This window comes from Athene noctua, chromosome 17 (assembly GCF_965140245.1).
Source record: "Athene noctua chromosome 17, bAthNoc1.hap1.1, whole genome shotgun sequence".
NCBI classification, from domain to species: Eukaryota; Metazoa; Chordata; class Aves; order Strigiformes; family Strigidae; genus Athene; species Athene noctua.
Genome location: NC_134053.1, coordinates 6,438,472 through 6,454,093, shown reverse-complemented (window position 1 = coordinate 6,454,093; position 15,622 = coordinate 6,438,472). Strand labels below are relative to the sequence as shown.

General features: G+C 41.5%; 1 protein-coding gene across 1 annotated transcript; it reads right to left on the bottom strand.

The window, feature by feature from the left end:
* Positions 1-8,907: 8,907 nt before the first annotated feature.
* RAN (RAN, member RAS oncogene family) lies at positions 8,908-14,611 on the bottom strand. The gene is made up of 7 exons (XM_074920816.1): positions 14,493-14,611; positions 13,531-13,573; positions 12,543-12,627; positions 12,324-12,449; positions 11,102-11,289; positions 10,373-10,543; positions 8,908-10,256 (listed from the first exon to the last, which is right to left on the bottom strand). Exons 2-7 carry the CDS (start codon positions 13,564-13,566, stop codon positions 10,212-10,214), a joined length of 651 nt encoding a protein of 216 aa, XP_074776917.1. The 5' UTR covers positions 13,567-13,573; positions 14,493-14,611; the 3' UTR covers positions 8,908-10,211.
* Positions 14,612-15,622: the final 1,011 nt, after the last annotated feature.

Below are 15,622 nucleotides of genomic sequence, written 5' to 3'. Positions count from 1 at the left end.
AAATACATACAGATTTTATTAGCATCTGTATCACTGTGATTAACAGTAGGATGATTCTTGAGAAAGTGCAGCTTCTCAAAGTTATGACCTTCAATAGCAAAAACTTAATGCTGAACAAGCAACTATAACATATGATGTAACAAGCTACTTCATGAGCAATTAACTGCGCCCCTGACTCTGCTAGGAATCCACCTGCACAAAGACAGCTGCTGCTGAACAACTCAAACGCTTCTCAGATCAGCAAAGAATCACAACAGCTATGAAAAAAGCTTCATAGAGTAGGAGAATTTCAGGCATTACAGTCCTTATTTGCACAAAACCATCTAACAAAAGGTGATCAAAGGGTGGCAGTGGCTGCTGCATGACTCTGGCCCCTAGGACACATCAAGTAGTAAAAGATATTTCAGCAAAATTAGTCAGAAAGTAGATTACTCATGTAAATGTTGCACGAAATTTTCTTTGAGTTGATTATAATGAAAAGGACAAACCGAAGTTAAAAATGAAGGCAAACAAACAAAAATCCTGGAGCTAATTCAACAAGGCTAATGCTATCATGAAAAAGTATTTTTCTAATTAAGAAAATGAGAAGTTGCTAGTCGATGCCAGAAAACAAAGTAACAGCTTTTTGGCAATAAAAATTTAGGCCTAATCAGATGAAAATACTTTTATCATGCTATATATGTAAGCTGATTTAATTTATCTATTCTTTTTGAAAAGATGAAGAGCCTGATGATTCAAAGAGAGTAAGCAGGTGAATAGTATTATGCAATAAACTATATGTTTAAGGTTCTCTTTGGATGATGTCCCATTTACTAAATTACTGGATTATTGTCTATTTACTGTATCATCCTGTCTATTTGACTTTTATTGCATTGCGGTAGTGCCTTGAACATCTTACTCCATACACTGAAGAAAGCATTTGATTTTTGCAAAATAGTTTATTTAGGCTTTTGTGCAAATCCCAAAGATTGAATTTAATCAAATCTTTGATTATCTGAGCCTTAATGCCATGCTTAAATAAAATTGGATAATTGTATAAATAAAACATTAATCACAAAAAAATTTATAAGCCAAATCTTATTTGCTAAAAAGCCACTGCCTGTAACTGCGTATTTTTGGTATTGTTCAGGTAGTCAGATTTTCATAATTACAGAAGTATTTCACCATGATAAAATCTCACCTTTAGAATTTGTGCCAGTTTTTCTTACAATCTTACTTAATTCACTCTTGCTCATTTGGGTAAATGCAATTCCATGGAAGTTTCATTCAACTGCTTTATGGAACAAGTTTACTAGCACAAATGGAGAATACACCCAGAAGCCAATCTGCAAATTACTACTCACTAAGAACATCTGAGCCTATTATAGATATACATATTAGAGACTTTTCATTCTATGGGGAATAACACAGTTCCTGTCTTTTGTAGTTTCTTACGTTAGATCTAAGTGGCAAAAGCAATGAGAGGGTGGGGACAGAAACTGGAGAGCTGGCAAAAATGTTGGCAGTAGCTTCCAAATCTGCACTCTTAAGATCTGAAGCCATCAAATCTGAAATGCAACATATTAGTTTAAAAGCATGAAAATTCTGAAATTCAGAATTAAGATCCAGACTAAGCCCCACAATTTCAGGTACTGAGTCTTGGAATTTTAGCTCTCCGCTGACAGAAAAAGGTCAATACATAAACCAAACCCAGGCACAGATTCTCTTCCGTGCATCCTCTTGACCACCACGACTCTTATTGATTTGTTCCTCATTCTGCTGCAATACTTAATAATCTGACTAGAGAAATCACTTACATCTGTTGGCTGCAACAGCCATCCCAAAGATCCTAAAACCACAAGACACACCCTGGAATCATGGAACTGGCTAAAAACAAGTTTTCAAAACAATAAAAGAAAAAAACCCATTTGTATCTGCAACTGTTCTTAATGTATACTGCAGGAAAGCAAACTAAATCAATCATTCAAGATGAGATTTTGGCTATGAAAAAGGATAGGATACAGACATAAAATCCCCTCTTTTACTAGAGGATTTGTCAATCTCTCAGTGATTTTCATAAGCTCCTTAAATAACTGTCACTTTCAGATGTCACTTGCATCTAAAGATGGCTGATGTGACCTTCTTTAGCTCCTTTCTAATTAGTTAGAAATACTGATTTTAAGAGATTGTTTCCCTTCTCTTGGGCTCTAAGCCTTTTTTAGCACAAAGTCAGCTGCGGTGAAAAGGAGATAGAATCATCAAGGAACACCTACCACATCATTCACATCTGTAGAATTTAATAAGGAAAATACAGTTCTGTAGTCAAGTCATTACCTGCGAAAATGTCATTACAAAACTTAAGATTTTAAATAACCAGTGACATAAGCCATGTGTTTAGAAGTAGGATTTCCCCTTTGCTCAGAGAATAGAAGCATTAGTCCTGATAGCAGTAAACCACTAGCAGCAAGTATCCACTCAACAGAGGTCAACAGCAACCGTCAAAAACAAATAAATTTTTTAAGTGTAATTAACCCAAGCAGAGAGCATTTTTTCTTCTGTGAGTTTTGAAAAGGCAGAAGGTGTTTCAGACCTTTATGCTTTCATTTGCATTTATTACGTAAGGCTGATATAAAATACTATTTTTCATGTAAATATTATATTTCACATGTATTGTACTGAAAGTTCCAGGTCAGGACACCATCTTAGCTGCACAAGGTGCTGTATACATACCTGTCAAAAAGACAGCACCTACCCCTTTCACAGCCTATTCCCAAAGCACTTGAAGAACACTTGCAAAAGTAGTCAACTGAAAGGACTGATAAAAACAGGTAAGAGAAAAATGCTTGCCCCAGGGTGTAAGACTTTCAAAATGCAACAAAGATTATGCTACATACCTAAATCATATTTATCCTTGGCATGTTACTAAAACCTCCTGCTGTTTACTGAACACCCAGTCTGGAAAAATTCAAGTTATTCACCTACAATAAAGTGGCAAAACACTCTACCCGACAAGGAATCTTCAAGTTGTGGGGTGTTAAAGTAGATTTTTCTCTAGCAGCTTCTATTTAAACCACGGAAGTTCTAGTAAAGTCAACTGACCTGGGCACAACAAAGATTAGTGATGGAACAAACTAAATTTTCCATTAGGTCCATTTCTTCTCTTTAAAGCTTTTTGTGACTGTATCCTGTCAGCACTACCTAAAGCGCTTTCCAGCAGAGCGGGGGAGCGTGATCAGCCTCTCTCGTGGGTGGGTAACAAGGAGTTCTTGCAATTTGTTGGATACCAAGCTGGTCTTTTAAATTCTCTGTGGTGGAGAACCAACTAGTGAAGTTCCCAGTTGCCAGATTTTGGCATTTTCCCTTCTTCTCCAACCTGTCTATTTATTTCCCCCTAGTGCTTTCTTCTATTTGGTTTGATATCTAATAACAGATTGCCATTAAGTATTACTGCTACTAGCTTGTCATGCTTTCACATTACTAGCATACGAGCATTTTGTTCTCTAGTCACAGTTTATGTCTTCATCTATTCTCCATCTTTTCTGGTGGCCCAACTTGTGTGCATGCTTTCTTCTTCCTGCTTTTGAGTTCCCTCACATTCCTCCACAGGTTCGGCCCTTTTCAGAGGTGTCATCTCACAGTCTAATGCAACATTTTGCTTGTCACTTTATCTTACTCGCAGTCTAAGCTGTTTCCAAAGATGCCACCGTGGTTTTGTGCCACAGGGCCCAGGCATCTCCTGTGCAAGAGCTGCCATTAGTTCTGTGAGTACTACATCAGCTCAGAATTTGCCTGTGTAGAGCCAGTCAACTGCTTGTTCCACACTCTGAAGCAGGGACCTCGGCTGGACAGCATGGATGCAGTTTATCACTTACAAAATACGCAGAGTGCATTTGAGGAACTTTTTAAAGATTGCATTCTCCAGCATAACTAGAGAAAACTGTCAGAGCAGTTCTTCCAGCCACCCTAAATTTAAATTTGAAGGTCTAGGTGGAGGAACATCTCTCCCTTATTTACAGTCTCTTTACAGCAAAAGAAGAACTATAAGACTCAGGATACCAATCCTTCAAGCTTTCTGTTCACTTTGCTTTTCCTACTGTAACTTGACTACAAGATCGAACATGAATTACATGACACAGTACTGTGCTATTGCACATTCCTCACCAGATTTTTGTTTTGCATCAAGGTTAGCTGATCAGCACTTCATGCATGGATATTTGGTTTTCCCCCCAGGTAAAGCTATACTTTAATTCAATGCCAATTATCAGGGTTCCATATAGTACACTCTTATTTTTGGTTTGTTTTTTTTTTAAACCTAAATTTGCAGAAGAGTAGGAATACATGAGAAAGTACATGATGGCAGTGCCTAAGCTTAGTCACGCTAACAGCTTTAGGGTAACAAAAGTCCTCCTGTAATTCACTCAGTCTATTCCACACTTTCAGCGGATTTAACTTCGAGAAGGAATAACCTTATTAAGAGCCCAATTATATTTCTCTTATTTTGCAACAAATAAAAATACAAATCTGACTCATCTCCCTTGTCTGGGGATGTGACACTTATAAAAGATTGTTTTAAAACGGAGCAGTAAGTTCTCAAGCAGCATCTACTACTGCACATACCTTATAGCTATTTGCTACTGTTAATAAACCTAAAATCATCCACGTTGCTTCGTTCCTGAATACACAACACTTGCGCATCCCCAAGAGGTGTATTTCGATTTAACGAGTCGAGCAAAGCAGCTCCACAGACGATGTGCCCCACCGCGTGGCTGGAGCTGGTACCACAGAAGCCATCCTCCCGGTTTTGTCCCAGAGACGAGTGCAAACCTCCTGCTTTCCTGCCCCGGAGAAGAGTTTCAGTCAAGCCTCGAACTACCCCACAGTCTACTTGCTAGAAGAGAAAAGAATTGCGCAGTAACCACTCGATCTCCATAACAAAGATTATTTTTTGTTGTTGTTAAGCCCCGTCAGATTTCTTCAACAGTGAGCTAAGAACCACTCTCTCATCTGGTCTCTCACCTCCCTCAAATACCTGGCAACAATTTCTGAACTTCTGACTGGCAGATGATGCATCTCAAACAGCTCTTTATATATAATCTTTGAAGAATTACCATATTCATCTACTATAGTTTGAAATCAATTTTATAACTAGACATCAATTGAGGTATACAAGTAAAACAAAACATCTGGAGACAAAATAAAATTCTAGATCCAGAATCAAGATGCAATGCATAATGCCAAAAAATGCAGACAGATTTATTTATTATGACCCACCTTTTTATTTATAAATAGAACTAACCTCTTTGGCTTGAGCTCCTTCCTTAAACACCCATCCTGCAAACCCAACCTGAGAACTGGAAATTTTAACAGTTTTTTTAATGGTGTAATCCATCGAAAGAGTTCGATGGGAAAGTTAACTTTCTTTTATATTCTCAGTATAAGCAAAACACACATTGCTTCCCATGATGCAAAAAAGTCATCAGCAATTTACCACTGGTTTGGTGTAGGGAAAAGCTTATAAAGTAGCAGCAACAGGAATTAGTATTACAACTGCGGAATCAGATTTGTGGCACTGGCTCATGCAAGCTCTAACCCAAAAAAAGAAGCTCAAAGCAAGCAACCATTTATACTGATCACTCAATTTGCTATCTTTAGCCTAACACTTTGCACAGAAGATATAAAAAGCTATTATCAAAAAGGATCCTGATACTCCAGAGTATAATCGGTGATTTTGTCACTTGAATAATCATAACAGGAAGGACAGTGGTTAAAGGTTTCTTCTTAGATGTCCCTGATCACAACCACCTTAGGAGTTCCCTGTTCATGACTGTCTAGAGTTTGTTTCAGCTGCCCTTCTCAGTCCCTAGGGAATAGGCAACTGAAAGCAAGCCTAGCTCACTGCCTCCTAGTAACCTGGAACTATACTGATGAAATTTAGTTTTGAATAGTTCATATTAATTATATTAAAACCATTACTTCAGACATAGTGGATTAAACATTAAAACTTTTGTGGTGTTCTAGCAAATATGAAATTCTGTTTAACATTTAGAGAAATCTATCCTCATTTTTTCAATTTTTTCCTCCTCAAGCAAGTAGTAGAAATATGGGAATCCAATTTTAATCACAGAATTTCAGGATAACAGCAAGACAGACATCAACTATGACTACCGAAAGTAAAACAAAAATCAACCTATTCCTATACTGAACTAGTGCCCCGATATGAACAACACTGGCTCATCTCAGTGACCCAGCTTGTAGAACACTGGATTCTCAGGGAAGTGTCATTCACTCATTGAACAATCTGTTTACTCTGAACTAGAACTACCCACACAACCGTTAAGAGTATTTACCTCATACACTCAAACCTATAACCCAAGATGATTTAGGCTCTTTGCTAGAGCCTTGGTATAAATAACATGCCGTACATTTCAACACTCCTACAGGTATTCAATAACTAGATACCTAAAGAGGCTACAGTTTAGCTCATCAGTAAGCCCCACTAAGTCTGTTAAAGAGGTTATCAAATTAAGCCGTTGTTTCAAGCATAACATTCTTCAGAGTTTAACTTTACATTATTTGTCGGGCAGCCAAGTGAGCTCTAATCAGAAAGAGACATCAAGTCTTTTTTGCCTTCTTTGCTGGAAAGGCAACAGCTTGCACCACAAGGACAGTTACCAACACACCAGAGGGCAGTGAAGACAGAATCACTACACCTATTGCCAGTGTTACAACCTGGAAATTGTCTGGAAAAGCTACTGGCCTAGGACAGCATAGTCATTCATATTCTCCCAGTACGAGTCCTCAGCTGGAAGTGTTTCCTGATTTTTGGCTACTTGCAGGGATGATCGAAGTGTTACAGGACACATGCAAGGAAGAACTCCATGGGATGCTCACGTAGCAGCTCGTGCTAGGAAAAAGGAAGACTCTTCAAGGCAAACTTTTCAGCTCAGTGCAAAAATCACACATACACAAAACCAGTCTAATAAATTAATGCACCCGTGTGAAAACAAACTGATCAAAGCACAGCAGATTTAGCTTTTCAGTTACTTGTAAGACATTGCTATCAATCCTGGTTTAGGGGCCCAATCAACCGTTGCCAAAACCTGGGCAAGAAAAAGTGACCAGTACTACCAGTCCAGGTCAGGAAAACAACTGCCTTCAACCAAACCGTGTATTTCTGTTTTAGGAAGGGGAATGCAGAACAGTTTGTCTCCGCACCGTTTCCCACACTAGTTTAGAATAAGACTGTATTAGCAACACAACGGAACCATTTCTAAAGAAAAAAGACAAGTTTTTACGTATTGTAACTTGCAGGCCTAAGAGAGTCAGACTTCAACCTTCTTGGCACAGATTCCCAGTTGTCACAGAAAAGCATTCGATGTTTCTAAAAAAGATCCTCTGTTGAAATCCTGAGAGATCCAAGGGCAACCCTAGTTCTTCTAAGAGACCTTTTAACACTCCTTCATTTAAAGGTTCAGTGAGAAGTAGCAAAACATTTCCTCCGCCAGTTTCTCAAGTTAATGCTTTGACCTTACCTATTTTGCACAGCACCAGTTCTGCAGCTACTCTTCCAGTACAACCCTCTGAACTTGGACACTTAAAAACCCACAGCTTTATCACAGAACTCAGAACAGTAAATGGCCCAGCACCTCCTCCTGCTCTCAAAAGTTGAAGCTGAGCATTGTCTGTAATGAGTAGTTACTGAAAACCAGTCTTAAGCCAGAGATTTAAAAAATTCAAATGGTGTGTAAGGAACACAAGAACTACAATTAATCTGCTCCAACCATAAAGAAGTCCACCAAGTAGAACAAAGTAGGTCTTGTGCCAAACGATTTGTCTCATCAATTCAGTCCTGATAAGGGTAGAGCTCTAACACAGACTGATGTATTTTGTACAGAGGTTCTTAGAATCAAAGTTTTATTTTCCTTGTTATTTGACTAAATTTTATTTTGCCTAAACCCAACTAGTGAAAAGCTTCTTAGAAGTGTTATAGTTAAGGAACTTCGACTGAGGAATCTGCACATGCATATCAAGGCTACCTGCATTATTTATAAGCAACGATTAACAGGGACTAAATGTGACAAACCAAGTATAATGCTGCAACAGGAGGACTCAATTCCACTCCCAAAACATTTCAAGTTGAAGAGACTGCTTTACAGCAGGACTGGTATCACTGCCTACTTCAGAGATGAGCTTTTGTGGGCTGGGAAGTAACACTGAAGATTACAAAGGAAAGCTCACAGCAGTTGTATTTAGCAGCTTTAAACAGCTGTTCCACTTTTCATTAATCTTTTCAGGTGTTTTGTAGGAATTCATATTAAGGCTAGTACCTGTGCGCAGCAGTAGTTGTAAAGATGATACCATACACGCACTGTCAAACACCACAAATACAGCTTCAGTGCTGCTGGGTTTTCTTCTCCTAAGGCATATCAATACTGCAGAACTACTGATGTTTTCTAAATCAGTTTGTGTTTTTGAGCAGTGCATTTTCAGAAGTCAAACAGCTTGAAGACAAGAAAGCTACCACACCTAGTAAAGGAGCAGCATAGTCATGCTAGCAGTATTAACTAAGATATGCACAGGTAAATTAGTAAACACTACAGGCAAGAACCTAGAACATGAAGTTAAAGCAAGATGATGCAGCAAGAAGATTCAATGGAACATTAAGTGGAAGTTTGTCTCTTTGCAAACTAAGCATATGACATTCCTTATTTTCCTGAGTTTCAGGTCCTCAATACCACAACTCAGCTTATTAGCTAGCTAAAAAAACCCAAACAACTATAAACCAAACCACAGAACTCCAACTTGCACTAACTTAAAAATGATTCCTTTACAGTATTGCAGAATAATCATAGTCCACACTTTTTGCTACCATGTACCAGAATAGTTGAATAAATATTCAAGTAGGAGTTATGTACACAAACATGCAAGTTAAAAGTAATAAATGAAATGCTCCACTTTATTAAGAAACCAAAAATACAAAACTGAAGAGTTCAAGGCTTCATGTACTCAAACACTACTGAAAAATGGAATCTTAAACTTAAGTCTTGTTCACTAGCAGTACTAATATTGACCAAGATTAATCTCTACAAGATAGTGTTAAAAGTTGATGTTTTCCACCATTTGTGCTGTAGTAAGCTAGTTTCAAATTAAGAACTTGGTGCAGTTACAGTCCAGTCTAGATATTTATATATAAATGTGGTTTCAGTTTATATGCCATTTTGTAGCCAAGAGCTTTTTAGCTCAAACTACAGCTGTTTTCTAGTTAGTGAATTTTAAGATGCTTAGAGAGTTTAATTGGCTATAGCTCTACTGAATGATGTTCCATGCAAAGATACAGCTTTTAAGTCACCTAACAAACCTAGATGCCACTTGTTTCTGGCCACTAAAAATAGAGCTCTGAAGGCATATTGTGGAACATATTAAGTTAAGAGAATTGAGAGACTGTATCTAATGGTAGCATATGCAAGCTGAACTACACACTTTTCTCTCAAGACACCCTGCAGACCACAAACATTCCCATTTGCATGGGAATGCTGATCCAGTCACACTTACCAGTCAAGTGCTCACTGCTTTAGTTTTACCTGGCAGTTAGTTCAGCTTCCCTCAGGTGCTTTAATTATATGCTTCAGGAAACCAAGGGAAGGTTAACTGTTAGCTCTGATTTAGCAAGAGGAGCATAACATGAGAAGCAGGAGGAAAAAGGAGAACAGGATGAGAAATGCAGGAGACAAAGTATTAGCCTCAATTGAAAACAGAAGACACTTTGAAGAGTTTTCCTAACAATGCATGAAAGTTCACTTGCTTAGATACTTGAAATACAACTTTATTATCTAAACAAAAAAGAATGGGAATGACAGAAACAAGATTTACCACTTAACACTCTGATGTGACTGCAGCAGTCTTATATTTGAAACTCAAAAGGGGAAGTAATTGCAGTCCAAAAAACAGCTAAATATGCAGGTCCAAAATATGGAGTTTTTTGTTTTGGGTTTTTTTTTTTTTCCATTTTGTTTTGTTTTTGGTGGTTTTTTTTTTTGTTTTGTTTTGTTTTTGTTTTTTTTTTTAAACTGCCACATTCACTCCGAAGCCCATTCATCTCTTTCAGCATCCCAAAGATTAAGCACATGTTCTGCTCAGCTAGATAATAAAGTGGCAAACACGCTGCACCACTGACATCACAGGACAGTTGCCTATAAAACTAGACTTCTGACGCTGGGCTCCAGCTTCATCCCTCACAGGTCATCATCCTCATCTGGCAGTGCAGTGGTTTGAGCAATCTGGAACAAAGAAGATACATTTAAGAACTGTTCTTTAGTTATTTGCCCCAGTTCAGTTATTTGCCCCAGGAGTCCAAATAGTAGTTACAGGCACTCATGTGACCTTTGTCACGTACCTGTAAGTCTTGCTCATACTGTGCTGCCAGTGCTGGGTCCATAACAACTTCAGGTGGTGCAAGAGCAGGCATGGCAACAAACTCCAAGTTAGGATCTCCAATTAGCTTTCTAGCAAGCCAGAGGAAAGGCTTCTCAAAGTTGTAGTTACTCTTAGCTGAAATGTCATAATACTGAAAAAAAGAGTACATATTATATTATTAAAAAAAGACCTCTCTAACATATTTAGGGCAGACCAAGATTAACACGCACATCATCAGCTCTACTTTTACCTTAGTATTCTGACTGCACGACTTCTGTTTATGGTCTCAGAAACAGTTATGATTTAAGTGTCTAGAAATGTAGTTTCAGGCAAAGAGGCAGAAATTGGCAACTGAAAAGATACCCAAGCTGATCAAAGATGAACTTTCAGGAGGCAGTAGTGCATTTATCTCTTTCCTGTGACTTAGATCTACTTTAGTCTCATTTCTGTGTCATCTGATGAGATTCTGAGCAATGAAAGCCAAATACACACAAGCTCTGTAAGAACTTATCATAGCTTCTGCTCAAGACCAGTGATGAGCATCTTTAGCATCATCACCTCCCACTTCCCTGAAGTTCAAACAGCCAACAGATGTAAAGTTGAAATACTACAGCCTGTAGTGACAAGGGTAGAACACTCAATTACCACCGAGAACCCAGCTGCAGTCAGACCCAACAAACTTGTTCCCTACAAGCTCATGCCAGCATACCTGGAGATTCTTCTTCCTGTGGAAGACAATGGATTTTGCCTTGACTTTTCTGTCCTTAATATCCACTTTGTTGCCACACAACACTATAGGGATGTTTTCACATACTCGTACCAGATCTCTGTGCCAGTTAGGTACATTCTTGTACGTAACTCTTGATGTTACATCAAACATTATGATGGCACACTGAGCTGCGAGAGAAGAATAGTCAAGAGTTACATGAGGAGAGTAAGCACTTGCTTTTAAGATGGGAAATAGAAGAGGTACCCATAGAAATCCCACACAAGAATTAAGCCTCTGCATTAACTTTTCCCTCTCAGCTTAACAGTTCTGAAAGCCCATGTCCTGCTAACAAGTACGATGCACAAGTCGACAAAACTCAGCTCATGACAGTGTCATCTCACATCTTTAGTGCTCAGGCTTAAACACCAGTTAGTTTTATCAACACAACTGTCCCACTGGGTAACAGTGTTGCACAGTAAAAGAATATACAATAATTACAAAGTCAACTTTGATTTACACAAATATTTTACAGAAACTAGTTAACACCTGTTTAACTAATCTCAGACATCTTATTGAGGCTTTCAGGTAGGTTGAAATGTGGACTGCAAGCTCCCGGGATGCCCTTGTCCAGAATAGTTTTTCAAAGAACACAGGGACTTCACTTGATCCTGATACTTCTAAAGGAAAAGCAACAATGTCAAATTCTAATAATCCCCTGCAAATTTTGAAGACACACTGGAGACTGAAGTACACAGAACAGAGCTTGGCCAAGCAAGTGTAAGTGGCACTGTCAGTACTTCTTTAGAAAGACAACTAGAAGACTGGCACGGAGATGTAAAACCTCATCATCTTATCTAAAAATCTTTTTAAGTCCTTGCCTCAGCACAGTACATTAATACAGATACAAATTTGTACTAACTGAAACACTTTCACCTCTTAAGCACAGAGTTTCATCAGCAACATCTTGTAATTCAAGGTGCACCATTACTCTTCACTAATACCAAAGCCTGCAATGGCATACTGAAACACAATCTTAGAATATTCCATCATCACAAGTTGCCCAGCAAAGGCAATTGCCATACCTACAGGAAGAGTTTGAAGACCCAGAAACCAGCTCATCACTGCAAGTCATACTGACAGTTTTCAGAGTGGCCAACATGAATGGAATGGAGGACTGAACTGGAAGAGGTACAGAATATTCACACACATACACACATCTTACCTTGGATGTAATAGCCATCTCGCAGACCACCAAATTTCTCTTGGCCAGCTGTGTCCCATACATTAAATTTAATAGGGCCTCTGTTAGTATGGAACACCAGAGGATGAACTTCAACACCCAGTGTTGCTGTAAAAATAAGAAAAAGCAATGCACTTAGCAAGTCACAAACTGCACTTCTGACTATAACATATTAGATCTCAAATGTTTCTTCAGACATACCTACATACTTCTTTTCAAATTCACCAGTCAAATGACGTTTTACAAATGTTGTTTTACCAGTGCCACCATCACCAACCAGGACAAGCTGTTGATAGATAAAGGCAACAAAGTCAGAGCAATACACTTTTAGAGACTTTTTCATCATTTTAGTGTAAATACTACTTATTACTACAAAGACCTTGGTCCTACAAGATGCTGTAAACAGAAGACTGAATTCCCCATGAAGAGACTCACTGTACTGGCGCCCAATCTGTCAAGCCTATCACACTGTAACTCGTCAGACTTATGTAGTTCCTGTGGCTGAAAGCTACAATGCATTGTGAATATGGTTCCCCTGAACTACAAGTGACTGAATCAAGAGTATTTGGGGCTTTCAACCTGAATGTGACCATATTTGGAATCCCTCATTTAAGCACCCAAACCGGAGAAACCCACCACAATCTTACAATTAAAAAAAAAAAAACCACACCAAAAAAACACACCACCTGAGGAACTGCACTACTAACAATTGGAATACTCTGACCAAGTATTTTAAGAAACACAAGTAACAGCTTTTCATAAACAGTCTTAAAGACTTCTGGCTGTTAAGGTAACAAAGAAAAACCCCACACAAAACACCAGAAAACTATGTTCTGAAGCATTTCAAGTTTTCTTCCCTATACAATTAACACACAACAGAAAACAGGCTATTCTAATTCACTCTAAGCACTTTTTGCTGTGAACTTCACTTCTGAAACTTCAAAGTCATTCTATATGCAAAGCATTACTGAAATTTATTATACTAAACTACAAATAGCATCAGATTGACACAGTGTGACAGAATCTTTTTGTACAAGTTAGATGCAATACCAGAATAAACAAACCGCTCTGTTAAGGACAGACCAGGACTTCGAAAGCCAGCCTACCATCCACGTTGGCACTCGAGAGTCGCTCACGCTACTTTTCTACTGAACGAAAGAAATCGACCGAGACCAAACCACCGCCTTACCTTAAACTGCACTTGGGGCTCTCCTTGGGCGGCCATGCTGGGTCTGCAGGGGAAATGGCAGCATGTGAGCTCACAACGGGCGAGCTGATTCAAGGCCCAGCCGGAAGGGGCCGGGCGCCGTTTTCGGTTCCCAAAGCGCCCCCGAAGGCGCGTGCTCTGCGCACCAGTCAGCGCGGCCGGCGCAGAGCCCGAGGCTCGGCCCCCGCCCCCCCGCCCCGCCGCGCGTGGTCCCGGGCCCATTCATGGGGCAGGAAGCGCCTCCACGTCTCCCCACATGCGGCGGGAGCGCGCGCGGCAATGGCGGCGGCGCCTCCCCGCCCACCCCCGGAGCCCCGTAACGGTAGGCTGCTGCCGCCGCCGCCGCACCCCTCTGGCTTTCGGGCTCGGAAAAGGAGAGACCGCGCCGCGGCCTACGAAGGGCACGGCTGCGAAGGCCGACCGCAGCCTCGCTCCACGGAAAGGCCTCCGCAAGCCGCCCAGAGCCCGGGTCCTCTCCTTCCCCAGAATCCGCCTGCTGAGCGGGAGAGGCCGGAGCGAGTCCCCCGGGGCTGCCGAGCGCAGCCTGCCCCCAGCCCCCGCCAACGGGCCTAACGCGCTCTCCCCGCCATCAGCCACCATGACTGAGCAGCGCGCCGCCTCCCCTCCCCTCCCCCCCGCAGGCTCGGGCCGCCGGAGGCCCCGCTCCATTCCCACTCCTGGATTTCGCCCGCCCTTCACCCGGGCTGGCGCAGGGCACCGCTCCCACCGCCCCCCTCCTGAGGGCAGAGAGGCCGCCGCACAAACCGGGGCTCACAGCCGCAACGCTCCCTCGGGCCCAGCCTCCCCGCAACCCAACCCACCTCCTACCCCCGCTCCCCGGCGGCGGCCATCGGCCACCGCCATCCCCACGGCTCACGCTTGTTCGAACGGCCGCGTTTCCCCCCGCTCCCGGAGGGAAGAGGCGGCCGTCCCGGGGCCGTTACCTCTCCCGAGGCTGCTCTCCGCGGCGCTCCCCTCAGTGACTGGGCGCAGGGAAGATGGCGGAAGCGCGGTTCAAATACCCGGAGAGCGACGCCGCGCGGCCACAGGGCGGGAGGGGGAGGGCCCGTCACGTGGGAGCGGCGGGCGGGAGCCGCGCGCGAGGCGCCGCCGCCGCTGCTGGGCCCCGGCCCGGCCCCCGCGGCCCGGCCCGCCCCGGCCCGCCCCGGCCCGCGGACACTTCGCCCGCGTGGTAAAAGGGGAGCGGATCCTTCGCCCTGTGGACCGTTGCCGGCCGCGGCAGGTCCCAGCCCACGGAACCGGCTCCCGGCCGCGCCGGCCCCGCGTAGCCTCCGGCTGTTAGAGAGGGGTTGAGCCCCCGGGGCTAAGCAGCACCTTCTGCGGTAGAGCCCGAGGTTTGCTGAGCTGCTCGGGGAACTCGGCTGCCTCCCTCTTTAAAATCGCATCAGAAAGTGGTTTAGTCAGTTGATGATACTCCTTCAACAAACAAAGTTTAAAAATTGGATGTAGTTACTCAGAAAACCTATTAAACTGTCTCCAGCACAGTTTAATAAAGCGGTCTTTAAAAGCACCAGGATAATGTAATTGAATAACTTTCAGGTAAAAACGGCCGTGTTCCAAAAGGACTTTCCTGAAGTGTACTTCATTATTTTCAGTTCTTGATATAAACTGATCTGCATTCACTAGAGAGCGCATTAGTGAAAAGCAGTTTTTAAGCCCTGGATTTGAAATAGTTAAGTCCCCAAGTCCAAACTTCAGTGGAACAAAGTTGTTCAAAAAGTGACTTTCACAGACCGCGTTTTGCGTAGGTCCATAAACATCAAGTTCATGGGTTCACGCTGATTTTTAAGGTCTCCGATTTTTTTGTAATCGAGTATACTTAAAGAATTTTTATGTGGTGTGCATAATATTTGTTGGTGCACCCCACAATCTAGAATAAATACATGATTTTTTTTAAAAAAAATCTCTGGACTGAATTAACATAGAAAATATTTCATGGCAGGTGATATATACAAATATAGTTTATGTCTTGTTCATTTTCTACAGACATAGATGCAATGTATACAGGAAGGTTTACAAGAGTGGCTGCACTGTGCTGTAATTTTTGCTTATT

Coding starts and splice junctions, on each gene's coding strand:
- RAN (XM_074920816.1), bottom strand. CDS start 13,566: ATGGCCGCCCAAGGAGAGCCCCAAGTGCAGTTTAAG. Junction 12,450..12,542: donor ATTTGAAAAGAAGTATGTAG/GTATGTCTGAAG, acceptor TTATTTTTACAG/CAACACTGGGTGTTGAAGTT. Junction 10,544..11,101: donor ACAGGAAGAAGAATCTCCAG/GTATGCTGGCAT, acceptor TCTTTTTTTCAG/TATTATGACATTTCAGCTAA.